General features: G+C 49.1%; 2 protein-coding genes across 3 annotated transcripts in view; one reads left to right on the top strand and one right to left on the bottom strand.

Annotated features, from left to right (window-relative positions):
* The window catches only part of RIBC2 (RIB43A domain with coiled-coils 2), a 37813-nt gene extending 23100 nt beyond the window's left edge, over nt 1–14713 (bottom strand). Inside the window, exons 1-3 of the mRNA XM_075899991.2 lie at nt 14470–14713; nt 3582–3663; nt 394–738 (exon numbers count right to left, since the gene is read on the bottom strand). Of these exons, the coding sequence (XP_075756106.1) occupies nt 394–738; nt 3582–3663; nt 14470–14586 (544 nt within the window). The 5' untranslated portion in view covers nt 14587–14713. The remainder of the gene's footprint in view (nt 1–393; nt 739–3581; nt 3664–14469) is intronic.
* A 117-nt stretch (nt 14714–14830) lies between these two features.
* SMC1B (structural maintenance of chromosomes 1B) overlaps nt 14831–16493 on the top strand; it is a 99979-nt gene continuing 98316 nt past the window's right edge. For both annotated transcript variants that reach the window (XM_075899976.2, XM_075899966.2), the window contains exon 1: nt 14831–15189. In XM_075899976.2, coding sequence (XP_075756091.1) covers nt 15081–15189 — 109 coding nt within the window. In that variant the 5' untranslated portion in view covers nt 14831–15080. The remainder of the gene's footprint in view (nt 15190–16493) is intronic.

Genomic DNA, 16493 nt, shown 5'->3' with positions numbered 1-16493 from the left:
TTATCTACTGTAAAGTTTTCATAAAAGTATTGCAGATACCTTAACTTCATTGAATCAAATATTTAAAATGCATAGCCTTTTTAAAATTATCCAATCTCTGCATTTCAGGTGAATATGGGAAAAAAGATTAGAAATTCCTGGGATCATCATAAGTTCCCAACACAGACACCCTATCTGAGACATTAAAACAAATTCATTTTGTGAGTCTATAAAAGTTGTCTATTTAAAGTTAAAATTCCCACAGAACTTTTATGAAATAAGTATTGAATACACTGAAATACTACTATATCTCTGATGGGCATTAATGGGCTATTCTATAGTTTTGCAAATTATTCACAGTAAAATTAGTTTAAAAAAAAGCATTAAAATCAAATTTCTGCCTTCATTTGTTACCTGCAAATTTCTGATCTGCTAATGCATTCTTCCAGTCCCTCTGTTGCTGTAGAGACCATTCTCTTGACTGCTCCTTTTGAAATTTCACCCTCTGATCATGATTTAAATCTTCTCCTAGAAACTTCTGCAAGCCAGATATAGTACATCGAGGATCATTGTCAGAGAGGCGAGCAGGAGTACTCTTCTTCAGGGCATGTGGGTCAGATAGATCAAATTCACGCCGAGTTTCTGGCTTCTGAAAATTCTGTTGAAACTCAATGACAGCTTTGTTTAGGTTTTTGATATCCTGTTTTTGTCGTTCTTCTAACATACAGATGATCTTGTCATTTTGCTTCATTTCACCAGCTACAGAAAGATTATAAACAAGGTAAAACAAAGAGTTCAGAATGTACAAGAGATTCTTCATTTTTTACAATGTGATCTTGAAAAAAAGACTAGAAAATAAATCTTTAAACTACTAGCCTCGAGTCATTTAGGAGGTCAAATCTGGTAAATAATTTTTCTAAGTTAACAGTGTTATACAATTATAAAACCTTTAAAATTTTAAAAATCAATTTTGTCACCAGAAACTTGAACAAAATATATAAAGAAGATAAGACTGCTAATAAAATTAGGTTTATTTTACACCATTATGTTGTTGCATATTAATCCTAGATACTGTACAGCAGCAATTCCTCAGCATCTATTACTAATTTCCAGTAGTGACTGAAACACAATTACAAATGATTAAAAACAAAAAAAACAGGCTCCAAAGTTATGTACCACCAATGATATAGATTGAAAAACCCCCACTTCTTTGGGGAGTTTAATATTTCTTCCCTCCAGTTCAAATAGTGCAACTGATCCTGTACTGCCAAGTACACAGTCTAAGCATTTAAATATAATTTCCTGAGTAAATACTATTGCCTCTGTCAGAATGCATGTGTTCTGGAAGTTTCCTGTAGAATCAAATTCTTGCAGATATTGTGAATCAATGCTTGCCAAGAAAATCATGACAAGTAGCAAGCTGAAATTCTGGCAACTCTAGAATCCACAAAGAGGTAACTTGGTGGGCTCTTTCCAAATGAAACCAAAAAAAGGGCATTCCAGACAGGATGCAATCTAGAGGTCAGGGGATGTGGTCAACCTGATTATATGTGTATGCCCCCTGACTCAGGAATGACTCTTGGGTTAAGTCTAGACTACATTCCTCTGTCAGCAGAAGGATGTAAATGAAGTACTTTGAAAGTGCAAACGAAGCTGGGATTTAAATATCCCACACTTCATTTGCACAATCACGTAATGGTGCTCTTTTGAAAAAGAGCTATTTTGATATTGAAACCGCAGTCTAGACACGGTTCTTTCAAAAACGGGGTGCTTTTTCAAAATTGCATGAAATCTTAGCAGTTACTTGACTATTCGATAGTCCCTGAGGGCAAGTCTGGCAGCCAATGTATCAGAGGTAGCAGCAGGGGGTGGCAGGCAGGAGCCGGTCTGCAAGGGGAGCCATTTTGAAAACAGTATGAGCTCTTCCAGAGAAGGGCTAGTCCAGCAGCAGCTCCTATTGGTGGGGGGTCCAAGCTGCAGCAGGAGAGGAAGGAGTAGTGGAGGTTGCTGCAAAGCAGCCTCTATCCACTGAGCCCAGCCCACTGCAGACAGAGGCTGGTCCAGCAGCAGCCCCTGTCCACAGGGAGTCCGAGATCCAGCCTTTAACTGCGAACAGGGCTCCAGCTTCTGACCTCCAGCCTTGGACCCGCCTCCCCAAGGACAGTGACTGATGCTGAGGACCAGCCTCTGTCCGTGGCAGGCCCAGGCTCACTGCAGAGCCCCCCACAGACAGGGACTGCTGCTACAGACCAGCCTGTGTCCATGGCCAGCCGCTGCAGACAAGGCTACTTCACGGCAGTCTCCCTGGCCTCTGCTGCTTCTGCTAGAGGCAGCAGCATGCACAGGGGAAGGGGGCTGATAGCACCATGGAGCTGGTGCAGGGGGAAAACTGGCTTTTAAGCCTGCTCCTCCCAGCACTGGCTTCTGCTTGCCCTCCCTTGCTGCCTCTATAGGAGGCAGTAAGGGGGGGCAGGCGGGTCTTCGGAGCTGGCACACGCGCGGAACCTGCTTGAAAGCTGGCTCCCCATCAGTATCAGCTCCAGCCTGTCTCTCTCATCCTCCATGTTGCTGCCTCTCTATCAGAGGCAGCAGTGTGGGAGGTGGGGTGGGGGAAGCAGGTGGATCTGGTGCTTGTGGGGAGCCTACTTAAAGCCAGCTCCTCACAGGCTCTGGCTCCCCTCCACTTGCTGCTTCTAATACAGAGGCTTCAAGTGGGGTGGGAGTGCATTTTGTTGATAATATTAACCGATAAGCCAAGATTTATTGGTTAATCATGTAGTGGGCTATGCTTTGACATCCATAATTAAGATATGCAACTTCAGCTGCATTAACTGCGTAGCTTAAGTTGAAGTATCTTAACTCGAATTTTGGTGCTGTCCACATTGAAGGAAATCCAAGGGAGCACACTTTCCCTTTGACTTCCCTTATTCTTCGTAGAAACAGGACTACTGGCATCGATGGGAGTGCCCCCTCAGTTCAACTAAGAGTGTCTTCACTAGACCCACTAATTCAAGCCCTAAAACATTGACCGAAGCTGCTTCTGTCTTATCTTATTGATAGTGTAGACCTGGCCTAGAAGGGTTAGTGTAATGCATGTGCTTCAGTGACACAGATTCTATTAATATTAGCAGAACTGTACAGCCTTCTCCAAGTAAATGTATGAGTACTTTACACCATGCTCCCAGGATCAGATTAATTAAAATACTCTTGTCTAATGGCATGTAGCATGTACATAATATAAAAAAATACAAGTACAAAAAGTGGGCTAACCCTTAAGACCTTATTGATAGAAAACTCCCATGGACTTTTGTGGAAGTTTCACCTAAGTAGGTATGACAACAGTTATCCAGTGTGCAAAAAAAGCTGTTTTCCCTCTTAAGACAGATATTGTTTCAAGAGTTATTTACAAAAATAAATAGATTATATTTTCTACGTGTAAGAGAAAAACATAATCATGTCAACCTTCGTTCCACAATAGCAAATGCCAGGAAAGGACTGTTGGAAACACTTCTAAAAGGGGAATATAGTGAGCAAATATGACAAAACATGGTAAAAATGTTTACATATACTAATTTTAAATTGTATTATGTATATGACAATACCAATTGTTTCATGACGTGCTCTCTCATTTGCCTCTTGAATCTTCTTATCATTGATTTGAACATCCAAAGCATTCTTATCAACCTATTACAATGAAAACAAACTCTGTAAAAATTATTTATTCTATTGAAAATATTTAAATTGTGTTTACAGGCTTTTGGCCAACCTTGTATATTAAAATATCCACTTGAATCAGAAATGAATGTATTTGCCCATCAAAACTATTCTATTCAGCTGTGAATTATGTTAGTATCAGTGAAATAGATTTAATGGTAAATTACAGGCACCTTAAAGTATGTGGCTGCTGAAAGAAAATCCCATAATAATATTTCTGTTTTTCACTTCATTCTAATAGCAACAAGTACATTCTTATTCCGAAACAATATGTTACAAGGTTAAGTTGAGCTCCAATATATTAGCTGAAATATTTCTTCCACTTTAGAGGGCATTCCTATTGATTTTACTTAACTTTCATCCATTTACATATATTAAATAGTTGTAAAGCTTTTTGACATGCACACTGTAATAGTTATAATAGATTTTAATTGTAAAAATAGCTTGTTCATTTCTGTAAAATATACCATTTAGCTTCCAACCTCTATTAGGCTATGTCTACACTACACTGCTCTTCCGGAAAAAGCTATGCAACTTGTGAACCACAATTTGCGTAGCTTTTTCCGCTTCTTTTTTCGTAAGAGGCTTGTCTGATATTTGGCCTCTTGACACAGAAGCCATAGAATAATAAATCAAATTCAAAACCTTGCAATATTGGTTTCTAAATAGAAACTAAGTTAGGAGAACATATTTGGTTAATAAAGTTCTTCACAATTTCAATAACAAGGAACAAAAAATCATGTCTCCTTTGATAGATTCTGGACAGAAAATAAACAAACGAAGACTGGACAGATTGCATACATTTTGAATGACTGCACTAGCCGTATACTTTCTCTGAACAGTTTTTTCTTTTCCAGAAAATATCCAGAAAAGAATTGCTCCATATCACACAGCTCTTTAGTACTTGTCTGAATAGTCCAGAATCCCAAACTGAGAGCATGTGAAATGATAGTTATTCTACTAGCAGTATGCAAGATATCAATAGCACTGAAGTGATGAATTATTTGCTATACTGAGGCATCCAACTGGTTTTTTTAATCTGTCCTTATAATCTTTATTTGTAATGTTATACTTTATTTGTACATACACATACAGTGTATAAAGTAGCGAATATTCTTTTTTGATCAGATTTGTATTTGCATTCTTTTCAGAAATTACTGATTCTGAGAAGAATAAACTTTTAAATTAGCTGTTCATTAAATGAAAAAGCTAAATATCTCACAGAATGTTCAAAAGACTGGTGAGCATTAACCCCATATTGCAAATGAGGTAATGTGTGCATAGAGAGAGAAAGCGATTTAAATTAAAAATCTTACTGTAAGTTAATAACAGTTAAGACTAGAAATAAGGTCCCCTGACTCCCATTCCCATGTCAGTGAACCGTTCTTTACATTCACTGTACTTTTTTACTCAGTCTCTGTTCCAACATTTGTGGATGTTCAGAAGTCAGATATTGGCTTTCTTCAAATTTCTTTAGAATTGGTAGGTAAATAGAGCAGATAATATTAAAATCTGTGCCTGTGTATAGTATATGAACACTTAAAAATGTGCCAGGAAACACAAAATTACTGTATATTTTGTAGGCTTGTAGGATCTTTCAACTTTATGCTATGCTTAATTTCAAAGCACAGGACAACCCCTACTCCGAATGTTATCTTTCAGAAGTTGAGTATAGTACACTATTTTAATTAAAACCAACAATATTCATACAATCCTTTGGTAGGTTTATTTTTCAATACTTATGTTCTTCTTTCCTGCAAATTGATTCAATGTACTAGTGCAAAAGTGTTTGGGCAAGATCCTCAGATGGTATAAATCAGTTTATAGTTCCATTATGTGGAAATATATAGTTTTACATCAGCTGCGGATTTATTCCTTTGAGTTCAATTATTAAAAACATGTGATGGGGTACATATGCTCTGGCAAAAGCCAAATGATGAATGTCCCCGTGGAAGAAATTTGTCTTTAGTTGGTGTGGGCAGACTTTATTATAGTTGCCTGTTACAAGATTTCTTGCATCCTCCTCCAAAGCACCTGGCATTGGTCATTACTGGTGACAGGAGAGTGAATTGGATGGACCACCAATCTATCTCATTCTCTTGCAACTAATGCAGGCCTGGGAAAAATTCCCTGCACAGGCCCAATCCAGCCCTAAATGTCAGAAGGGCGTGCTGTTGTACAGGTGATCCGTGATTCGTGACACATGCTGCTAGAGCCAGCCTGCCGACTCCCTGCCTGCTGCTGAGAAATATAGCCCTTGTAGGGCTGTCTGAACAGCTGTAAGCCCAGGGAAGGAGGAAAGGGTTTGCATGCTTCTCCCGCGCAATCCCATTGGCTGGTTCCTGGCCAATGGGGGAGCTGCCTGTTGTCAATAGGCAGCTTGGGAAGCACCCTTCCCTCCTCCCCTCAGGCTGATAGCTGTTCAGAAACCACGTGGTCCTGCAGCCAGGCCAGGATGGGGCAGGCAGGGAGTCTGCTTGGGATGGCTGCTGGCTGGGAGTAAAGCAAGTAAGTCTCCCAGCCAGAGCCTGCTTCTGGCATCCTAACCCTTTGCCTTCCTACCCCACATAACCTAAACCCTCTGCCCCCCACCTACCTCCATATCCCCTCCCAGATCCTGCATCCCAATTTGCTGCCCCAGGTCACAGTCCCCTCCTGTCCTAGGTCACAGTCCCCTCCTGTCCTAGGTCACAACCCAAACCCTCTGCATCTCACCTGAATCCCTACCCCACATAACCCAAACACTCTGCCCTCTTATCTTCTCCCATATCCTGCATCCCAATCTCCTGCCCAGGTCACAACCCAAACCTTCTGCTACCTCCCCTCCTACATCCATATCTCTTCCCAGATCCTGCACCTCAATCTCCTGCCTCACGTCACAACCCAAACCCCTGCACTCCAGTAGCCTGCTTCAAGACGCAACCCCTCCTGTCCTAGGCCACAGACCAAATCCCTCCACTCCCCTCCTGCACCGTAGTCCCCTAAACCAGGTCACAACTGCCTCCTTCGGCCAAACTCCCTCCCAGACCCCACATCCTCTCTCCACCCCAATCCCCTCTCCACCCCAATCCCTTACTGCAAGCTCCCTTCTGTACCCAACCTACATCCCAGACCCCGTACCTCTGCCATTATATGGAAGAGTGCAGCCCTTGACCACTTTCCAAATTTTTGGAGTGTCCCCCCCACCATCAAAAATTATTGCTCACCCCTGAACTGTAGAAAAACGGTCTTAGGGATTTATTGAAAATCCAGGGATTTATTGAAAATCAGGGTTAAATTATTCTTCTAATGACACATGGATAGTAAAAAAAATGCAATCCCAACACTCTATGGATCCAATTCAATCCAGTTTGTAAATAGGTCTAATCCACAAGTCAGTGGACTGGATCTGCTTTCACCAATTCTCAATCTAGTTTGATATGTTACTAATATAAAATTATTCATACAATATTAACACTGAATATTGTAAATTCTATAGTATATCTGAGGATCTCAAAGGAGTAAAAACATAATTTAGCATCACTGCATTTCTGTAAGTGAGGATACGTCTACACTACAGTGCTAATTCGAACTAACTTAGTTCGAATTAGTTAATTCGAACTAAGCTAATTCCAACTAACGCGTCTAGAACTAAAAACTAGTTCGAATTAGCGTTTTGCTAATTCGAACTAGCATGTCCACATTAAGTGGACCCTGAACCAGGCTTAAGGATGGCCGGAAGCAGTGCCGGCAGGGCATCAGAGGAGGACTTAGAGCGTGGAGATGCTGTCTCAGGCTAGCCGAGGGCTCCGCTTAAAGGGTCCCGACCCCCACCCCGGACAGACAGTTCTCAGGGGTGCCCCGCTTGCAAACGAGTCCTGGCTTGGAGTGCCCGGAGTGCCCACACTGGGCACATCACAGCACTCGGCCATCAGCCCGGCTGCACTTGCCGCAGGCTGCCATCTGGGGAGAGGGGGCAATTGGGGGACTGCAGGAGAGCTTCCACCCCCAGAAGCCCGCAGAGCCAGCCCAGTCCTCCCCATCGGGGACTCGTACCCCATTCCTCCCTCACCTCCTTCCACTTACCCTTCCCTAGCCCCTTTTCTTCATGTACAAAATAAAGGACAATTGTGTTCAAAAATGGAATCTGTCTTTATTGAACAAAACTGGGGGAGACTGGGAAAAGGAGGTGGGAGAGGGGAAGAGAGAGGGTGGGAGAGGGGAGGGCAACTACAATGATCAGGGGTTGGGAACAGGTCCCATATAAAGAGAGGCTAAAGTGACTGGGACTTTTCAGCTTAGAAAAGAGGAGACCGAGGGGGGACAGGATAGAGGTCTCTAAAAGCAGGAGTTGGGTGGAGAGGGTGCATACAGAAAAGTTCTTCATTAGTTCCCATAAAGAAGGACTAGAGGACACCAAAGGAAAGGAATGGGTAGCAGGCTTCAAACTAGTAACAGAAAGTTGTTCTTCACAAAGCAAAGAGTCAACCTGTGGAACTCCTTGCTGCAGGAGGCTGTGAAGGCTAGAACTAGAACAGAGTTTAAAGGGAAGTGAGATCAAGTCATGGAGGCTGGGTCCATGGAGTGGTATTAGCCACAGGGTAGGAGTGGTGTCCCTGCCCAAGGTTTGTGGAAGGCTGGAGAGGGATGGCATGAGACAAATGGCTTGGTCACGGTCTTCGGTCCATCCCCTCCAGGGTCCCTAGGGTTGGCCGCTGTCGGCAGACAGGCTACTGGGCTAGATGGACCTTTGGTCTGACCCAGGACGGCCATTGTAAGCTCAGGGCTCAGGGTTGGGGGTCTCACTGGACCCCCTTGATTTTCATGCACACCTGCTCCTGGGTGGCCAAGCTGCCAGCTCTCCTGCCCTAGACGGCCACTTTCCTGTGCCTAGTGCGGAGGTCGTGGACGAGGTCCACGATGTCCGCTCTAGCCCAGGCGGGTGCCCGCCTCTTGCGGTCCTGGGCAAGCTCCCGGGAGCTGCCAGCCTGGTCCCGGGAAGAGGGGGAGGGCTGGGGGGCATCGGGTGGGTGGCTCGAGCTGTGCCAGGTGCAGGGTCTGCTGGCTGGGTGCTGGCAGGCTTGCACCTGGCACAGGCACCGTAGCCAGCCCGTGCCCCTTTAAGGGGTCCGGGGCCAGGAGGGGGGCAGACGAATTTCCCTGGTGTTGGCCAGAGTGGCCACCAGGGAAACCTGGGAAGGGCTAGCCTCCCACTAGTTCGAATTAAGGGGCTAGCTAGTTCGAACTAGGCTTAATCCTCGTAAAATGAGGTTTTCCTAGTTCGAACTAAGCGCTCCGCTAGTTCGAATTAAGTGTAGCACCTATGAAAGTTAGTTCGAACTAACTCTGTAGTGTAGACATACCCTTAGATAAGTTTCTAGGGATGTTAAATATTGGTTAATTGAATAGTTGATTAACCTCATGAATTCTTATCAGATATTCAACTCTTTTTTAGTCACTGGAGGTGGAGCCAGCAGCCACTGCACTCTGTCCCCTCTCCTGAGGTGCCTCCTGCCACTGCACGCTGCTGCCTCTATATCAGAGGCCCAGTGCTGCTGCATCTGATACAGAGGAAGGAGCGCAGGGTGGCAGCAGCCCCTGTTGTGGGTAGGAGGCGGGAGGAGCTGAGCTCCTGGACCTGGTGCAAGCTGGAACTGCGCCAGGATGCCTGCTCACCTAGCTCCTAATACACTTTAAATGTAGGTCCCAGACCCAGCGTGAGCCAGGACTGAGTCGGGCTGCTGGCCAGTCTGCTAAAAAATTTACTGTCAGCAGAGAGTGGGGGGGAAATGCATGTAGTCTATAGCATTAACCTATCTGCTTTTTCTTATCAGTTAATCGGTTACTCGACTACCCTATTACATCCCTATTCCACACCCTCATCTATTCTCAGAAAACTAGAAGAGACAGGTGTGTTGCTACCATTCTAATTTCTTAGTGTTTTATGTCCATCTTCCATGTGCTTTGCATTAGTGTAAATGACTGCTCAAGGTGCAGGGCAGTGGGGAATCAAGCCTTATGGACATAAAAGTATGTTTGCCCTAGGCAGAGATGAAAGTGATATGCTCTACTGCACCATTCTGGCAAGAAAGAGTTGGGGTGCTTGGCTGCAGGAGGAGCTGTGGTGAGCTTTCAGCCCAGCTCCTGCGGCTTTCTGCAGGCTGCTGCACTAAGCAGTTGGCAGCTAGGAAGGTGAAAGAGGCCAGCTCAAGGCACACCCCTCTCCACTGGTCTAGGATAGGGATGTGAAGGACTAGTTGACCAGTCGATAAGCAAATGCTTATCGGATAGTTGACAGGATAGTCGACTAGTTGTTTCCCCCCGCCTCTCACTGCCTTCATCGGGCTCCCTGTGGCATTTCAAAGTGGCAGCGCCCCACAGAGCCCGGGATGAGAGGGAGAGTCCCCCGCTGACCCCAGGCTCCATGGCGTTTTCACCTTTGAAGTGTAGCAACAGCCCTAAGGCTGTTGCTACACTTCAAAAACATAGGTGCCCTATTGACTAATAGGTGCATTGACTATTTGTTTAGTCGGTTAGGGTATGTCTACACATCAAAGTTAATTTGAAATAACAGCCGTTATTTCAAATTAACTTTCCTAGTGTCTACACAGGCAAACTGCTATTTCAAAATAAAATTGAAATAGCGGGGCGCTTATTTCGAGTTTGGTAAACCTCATTCTATGAGGAATAACGCCAAATTCGAAATAGCTAATTCGAAATAAACGCTGTGTAGATGCTTATTTTGAAATAGGGGGCCTCCAGACCTTCCCAGTTTCCCCTGGTGGCCACTCTGGGCCAAACCAGGAAAACTCCTCTCCTCTCCCCCAGCCCTGGAGCCCTTAAAGGGGTAGACTCTGGCCATAGTGTATGTGCCAGCTACAGGCCTGCCAGCACAGAGCCAGCAGTCACTGACACTCACCCAGTGGCCCCAGTATGAGCCAGGCAGCCAGTGCCAGCCAGCGGTCCCCCGCCCAGTCCCCCAGCTCCCAGGAGCCAGCCAGGGGCCGGAGACGGCGGGCACCCTCCTGGACTAGTGCGAAGATCATGGACCTCATTGAGGTTTGGGGGGAGTCCTGCAATGTCCATGATCTCCACATTAGATGGTGGAATGCCACTGTGTATGGCCGCACAGCTGCCACCATCGCCATCAAAGGCCACATGCACACCTAAGAGCAGGTGCGCATGAAGATTAAGGAGCTATTGCAGGCATACGCAAGGGCCACTTGGGGCAGCTCCTCAACAGGGGCTGACACCTGCCCCTATTTTGATGACCTGGACCGCATCATGGGGGGCGGGATGGTCCGTGCCACCCCGGGGGGCACCGATCCGGGAGTAGAGGGCCCTGACCAGGGCACAGAGGAAGAGCCGCAGGTGCCGCCATGGAGGGTGCCACGCCGACAGGACCCCCGAGCTGTCCCAGCAGCGGAGTCACCAGAGTTATCCGGGGAGGCCACACCAGGTGAGTGCCATTACTGTCCCCTTCCCGGGGGAGGGGGAGGTTAAGAGGCAGAGAGGGAGACCAGAGACCACATGCATGGGCCTTGATTACCACAGATCAAGCAGCAACCTATGCACGTGCAAGCACGTGCCAGGTGGCTCCAGCTGCCTGCCACACAGGGATCATGGCCTGATAGCCACACTCATGTGTGAAGAGACATGACATGCTCTGGACCTCGGGGCGGGACAGAGCAGGATGCTCTCCCTCCACAAGACCCCTCTACAGAGAGGCAGGGGACATCTCCCCCCACCTCGGCTGCACTATCCACAGCACAGGGGCATGGGTGCGGTCTCGGGGCAGCTCCCACTCCCGGGGATAGCTAGACATTTCAACCATGGCCTCTGTGCAAACACATCGGCTGACGGTGCAGGGCACGGTCATCCTCACCTTCCAGAGGGGGGCTGAGCTTCACCCACTGTGTCTCCAGGGAGAAATGACCACTTCCCTTCTTTCTCCACAGCCGCACCAGCTGCTCGTCCAGGGCGCACCACGCCACCCAGGACATGCTCCCACACCCAAGGGCTCAGCAGGTCCACCCAAACACTGCAGGGGTACCGACTGCAGCACCTGGGCCCCCTGCAAGCCCTGCACTGCACCTTGGAGCACTGGGTGCAGGACGACCGGAAGCTCCGGCGGGAGCTGCTTTCCCAAGGTTGTGCCATCTGTGAACACCTGCAGACCCTGGTGTAGAGCATGCTGCCTCATGCCACTCCAGCGCCTGCTTCCTCCCCAGCTCCCGCTCCTCCTCTCACTCCTTCTCCCCTTCCCGCCTGTCCCTCCTCAACCTCCACATCCTCCTCCCCAGCCCCCCAGGGCCACGAGGCCCCCGCACGCGCTGTGCTAGGAGATAGTTGGCCCGGCGAGACCTCTACCCGAGCCCTGAGCTTCCCCTCGCCCTTCTTCCCCTTGCTTCCCCGTTCCAGCTCCCTCCTCCGTTTTTCCCCCTCCCCTCTCCCACCCTCTGTCCTCCCCTCTCCTGCCTCCTTTCCCCAGTCTCCCCATAGTTTCATCCCCCCCCCCCGCAGTTTTGTTAAATAAAGAGAGTTTATAGTTTGAAAATGTGTATTTTATTTGACATTAGGAAGGGGGGCTAGGGAGGAGTACGTGGAAGGACGTGAGGGAGGAATGAGGCAAAATCCCCCAGTGGGGCAGACTAGGGAGGCTCTGAGTGCTCCTCAGGGTGGATGCTCTCCCGCAGGGCCTCCTGGATACTGACAGTCCCCCGATGGACCTCCCGGATGGCAGCCTGCAGCAAGTGCAGCCAGGCTGATAGCAAAGCATTCACGAGATGCACCAGAGTGCCCAGGGGCAGCTCTAACTCCATGTTGCAGAGTGCTATGGTGTCCCGAGCGAGGGCAACCAGAGCACTCCAAGACACAAATGCTTTGCTGTCACTCACCGAATCAGGCAAGTAAGCAGGGACACCTGAGAACCGGCTGCCCGTGGCGGGTTGTCCCTTTAAGCACTGGCCTCAGATAGCCTCAGGCAACAGCCACACACAGACACTCCTGACCTAATGCCCTGCCTGACCTAGTTCCGGCTGGCCTTAAATCCAAATCAGTGTCCACTCAGTGTGGATGCGGTATTTTGAAATAGAAAAACACTATTTCTAAATGCATTTTGTGTGTAGACGCGTTATTTCAAAATAACTTATTTTGAATTAACTATTTTGAAATAAGATATTTCTAATTAATGTGGTAGTTTAGACATACCCTTAGTCGATACTTAACATCCTTAGTTCAGGACTGTTCCAATACACACACCTTAGGTGCCTTTTAATGCGAGGTGGGGGAGGCTGAAGCCCTCTCCCTTCGAGATTCATATCAGAACGCTGCTTGCTCTTTCCTTTCCTGTCACTTACAGAGAGTGAGGGAGTATACAACATGTTTGCATTCTTCTCCCTCCTGGCTGGAAACATTAGGGGCAGATGAGCTATGAACTTTCCTCTTGTTCCCTAACAAGTGACAGGAGAAGAGCAAGCATCATCTGGGTATGAATTCTTTGGGGGTGGGGTGTGCCTCAGCCCCCCTACACTTCCCGCAATCCATCCTACATACACACAATCCTGTCCTCCTGACTCCCGCATTTCCCCACATCCCCCCCCCGCCCTGCCCTGAACTCCTCCACATGCTGACACTCGCCAGCACCCTGCCTTGAGTCACCCTCCCCCACTCCAACCCACATTTGAAATTTCTTACATGTACCATTGGATCAAAACCCTCCCTCAGCCTCCTGCCTTGAGGGCCCCACCCTGTGTGGTTATGATACAACAGTACCTGTAAGAAATTTAAGTTACTTTCACCCTTGCATCATAGGGAAAGGCTCTGGCAACTCTCCACTACCTTGCCCCTGCTTCAGCCTTTCCCTGATACGTAACTACACACTGCAGCATGGACATTACTTGCTTTTTCAACATGCCACAGCAAGTGGTGGGTAGTGTAAACACTTTCTAAATATATACCCACATACAGGGGCCTGATTCAGTTCCCACAAAAAAAAGCAGAAGTTTTGTCCTTGGTTTGAATGGAAGCAGGGGGGGCTACACATATGAGGTAACCTGCATATGAGGTAACCTGCAGAGGTAACCTGCCAAAACTGGAAATGTTGAGGCAGGTTACCTACACTGGATTGAGGATGTTAAATTTAAATTAATTAACTTATCGAATAGTCAATGGGATTTCCATCAACTATTAGCCTGATAAGAACTAGTGCGGAGTTGCGCTTTTGAAATGTACAAGTACCCCAGCAGGGACTCTTGTACATCTCAAAGTTGGAACGCCACCACTGCGCTCCTGCCCTCTCCCACAGGGTTGGAGCTGGGGGGAGCTGGGTTAAGCCCCTTTTTCTTCCCCCCCTTGCTGCGTCTTTGTTATAGAGACGGGGCGGGGGGTGCGGAGGGACTAGTGACTAGCCTGTGCTTTTGCTTATCGGATAGTCGACTACTCGATTGGTCGCTTACATCCCTACACTGGATGCCTTCTAGAAGCGATACCAGCCCCGCATCCCTCGGGGCTCCCCCGTCTATTCATGAGGATAAAGCCCCTCAGCTTTGCAAAGGGCTCCGAGATCTGGGGCACGACCCCACATCGCCAGCCCTGCAGACCCGTTTCCTGGGCGAAAACACGTTTCCAGGTACTTGTCGCCCCGCCTCTGAGTCCCTCTACTCGATCGCTAATGTAATGGGTCCCCACAGAAGTGGGCGCCCGAGGGTCCCGTGGGGCGGGGAAGGGGGGGGACTGGGCCAGTCCGTCCGCCTGCCCCTACACGACAGCCCGCGCCCCGGCAGGCGCGCCGCTTACCCCGATGCTCCTTTCTCGGGCATTGAAGATGCGGCTCTGCCTGCGCAGCTCGCTCTGCCGCCGCCGCTCCAGCGCAGCCGCCTCGGCCAGGTCCCGCTGCAGGCCAAGCTTGCGCATGGTGCCCGGGGGGGGGGGGCACGACACACGCTCTCCAGCCGTGACCCTAATTCCCCACCCCAGCGCTGACCACCAACCGCCACCGGCCCAGCCCCGGGCTACTGGGGGCGGGGGGGGGCTGTCAACAGAGCGGGTTGCTAAGGGAACGAACTAGCCCTTCCCCCTTGGGCCCGCGCCCCCTCAGACATCTCGCGAGACGACCCGTCTCCCCGCCCCTCCCCTTTCTCTCTCCCGCGGCAACTGGCACGCGGCGGCTTCGCCTTTGTGTCTCGCGCCGCGCTCCCGCCTTTGCGAGGCCGCCAATTGTCCTGAGGGGGCGGGCGCGGAAATTGCGCGCGGTCCCTGCCCTTCCTCTCTCCTCCTCTCCCCCCCCCCCGCCTTGCCGCGCGTGCAGCTCACAAACCAGCAACTAAAGGCCGCCCGGTTCCGTGAGGGGCGCGTCGGACATTAACGGCTCCCGGCGCGCGCCTCCCTCCTTCCCCCTCCCCGCGGGGATGGGTCACCTGAAGCTGCTGCTGCTGGAGAACTTCAAGTCATGGCGGGGGCGGCAGCTCATCGGCCCCTTCATGAAATTCAACTGCATCATTGGGCCCAACGGATCAGGTAGCAGCTCAGTGGCCCCCTAGGCTCTGCCGGGCCGGCCCAGCCTGAGAGTAGGACCGTTACCTCAGCCGTGGGGCCAGGGTCTCCGCTGCAGCTACCTTCCTGTCTCTGACAAATGCCGACTAGCCTGGGGTAGCTGCCTGCCCCAAACCCCAGCGTGCCGGCACAGTGCTGGGGGTCTGCGGCTGGGGATGGGCGAACGAGGCCCAGCCCCAGTGTCTCCACAGCTGGGTTTAGTGCCGGAGCCTGAGCTCAGCAAGCTGGAGGCCAACACCTCTGTTCAGATTTGATGTTGCTTTGTAGACATACCTGAAGCAGGCCTGGTCAGTCTGTATGCTGGTGACAGGGATGCTAATCAGCTAACCATTTAACCTCTGAGCCATTACGAAATGGTCAGTGGTCCCAGTTAAACACAACAATCCCCTCTCTCGCTTCCCTTGCCCCAATGGTCTGCATTTAAAACAGACCAGCCGGCTGGCTCAGTCCTTCTCCACCAGTCAGAATTGTCATTGAAGAGCATGCAGGGGAGCCATCTGCCATCCCATGGTGCTATCTTTGTATCAGAGACAGAAGGGTGGGATGGCAGCAGTCCCTGTACATGGAAGGCCGTGGAGGGCCATGGTCTCTGTGAGTAGAGACTACTCTGTGGGATGCTGGAACAGTCTCTGTCCGCATGGAGCTTGTGCCCTCTGTGAACAGGATGCTGCTGTTTCTAATTCAGAGGCAGAAGTGTGGGGTTGCAGAAAGGTATTGAGTTTAGTGGTTTCATGATTATTAAAATAACAGCTTTCTAACATCCCTAGTGACAGGCAGCCCCAGAATGAACAGGCCAATTCCAGGACCTCCTCACTGATGATAGGTGTGCATTTGCAATGGGGGTGGCTAATTTATACAAGTGCCCTTGCTTTCAAATCCTAGTGCAGGAAAGTCATTACTAGCCCTAGAATAGGTTGTAGGGTCAACCCAGGCTTGAGGTGATGTTCTTGCTTTGCTCTCTCAGGGCAAACGCAAGGCTTGTCTCCACTAGGGATGTAAAATGTTTACATGGATGAAGGCAGGCAGGAGCCAGTGCTCACAGGTAGCTTAAAAGCTGGCTCCCCGCAAGCACAAGCTCCTGCCTGTCCTGTTGGTGCCTCTGTATCAGCATGGGGGGCGGCAGGCAGCTCCGCGGGAGCTGGTACATGCAGGAGCGGACCTGAAAGCTGGCTTCCCATGAGTACTGGCTCCCACCTGTCCTCCCTACCCCTCGTGCTGCTGCCTCTCTATCATAAGCAGCAGTGCAGGAAGGCAGGCAACTCCATGGG

The sequence above is a fragment of the Pelodiscus sinensis genome, chromosome 1, assembly GCF_052426305.1.
Source record: "Pelodiscus sinensis isolate ZL-2025 chromosome 1, ASM5242630v1, whole genome shotgun sequence".
Lineage (NCBI taxonomy): Eukaryota > Metazoa > Chordata > Testudines > Trionychidae > Pelodiscus > Pelodiscus sinensis.
This window is presented reverse-complemented; position numbering and strand designations above follow the sequence as displayed.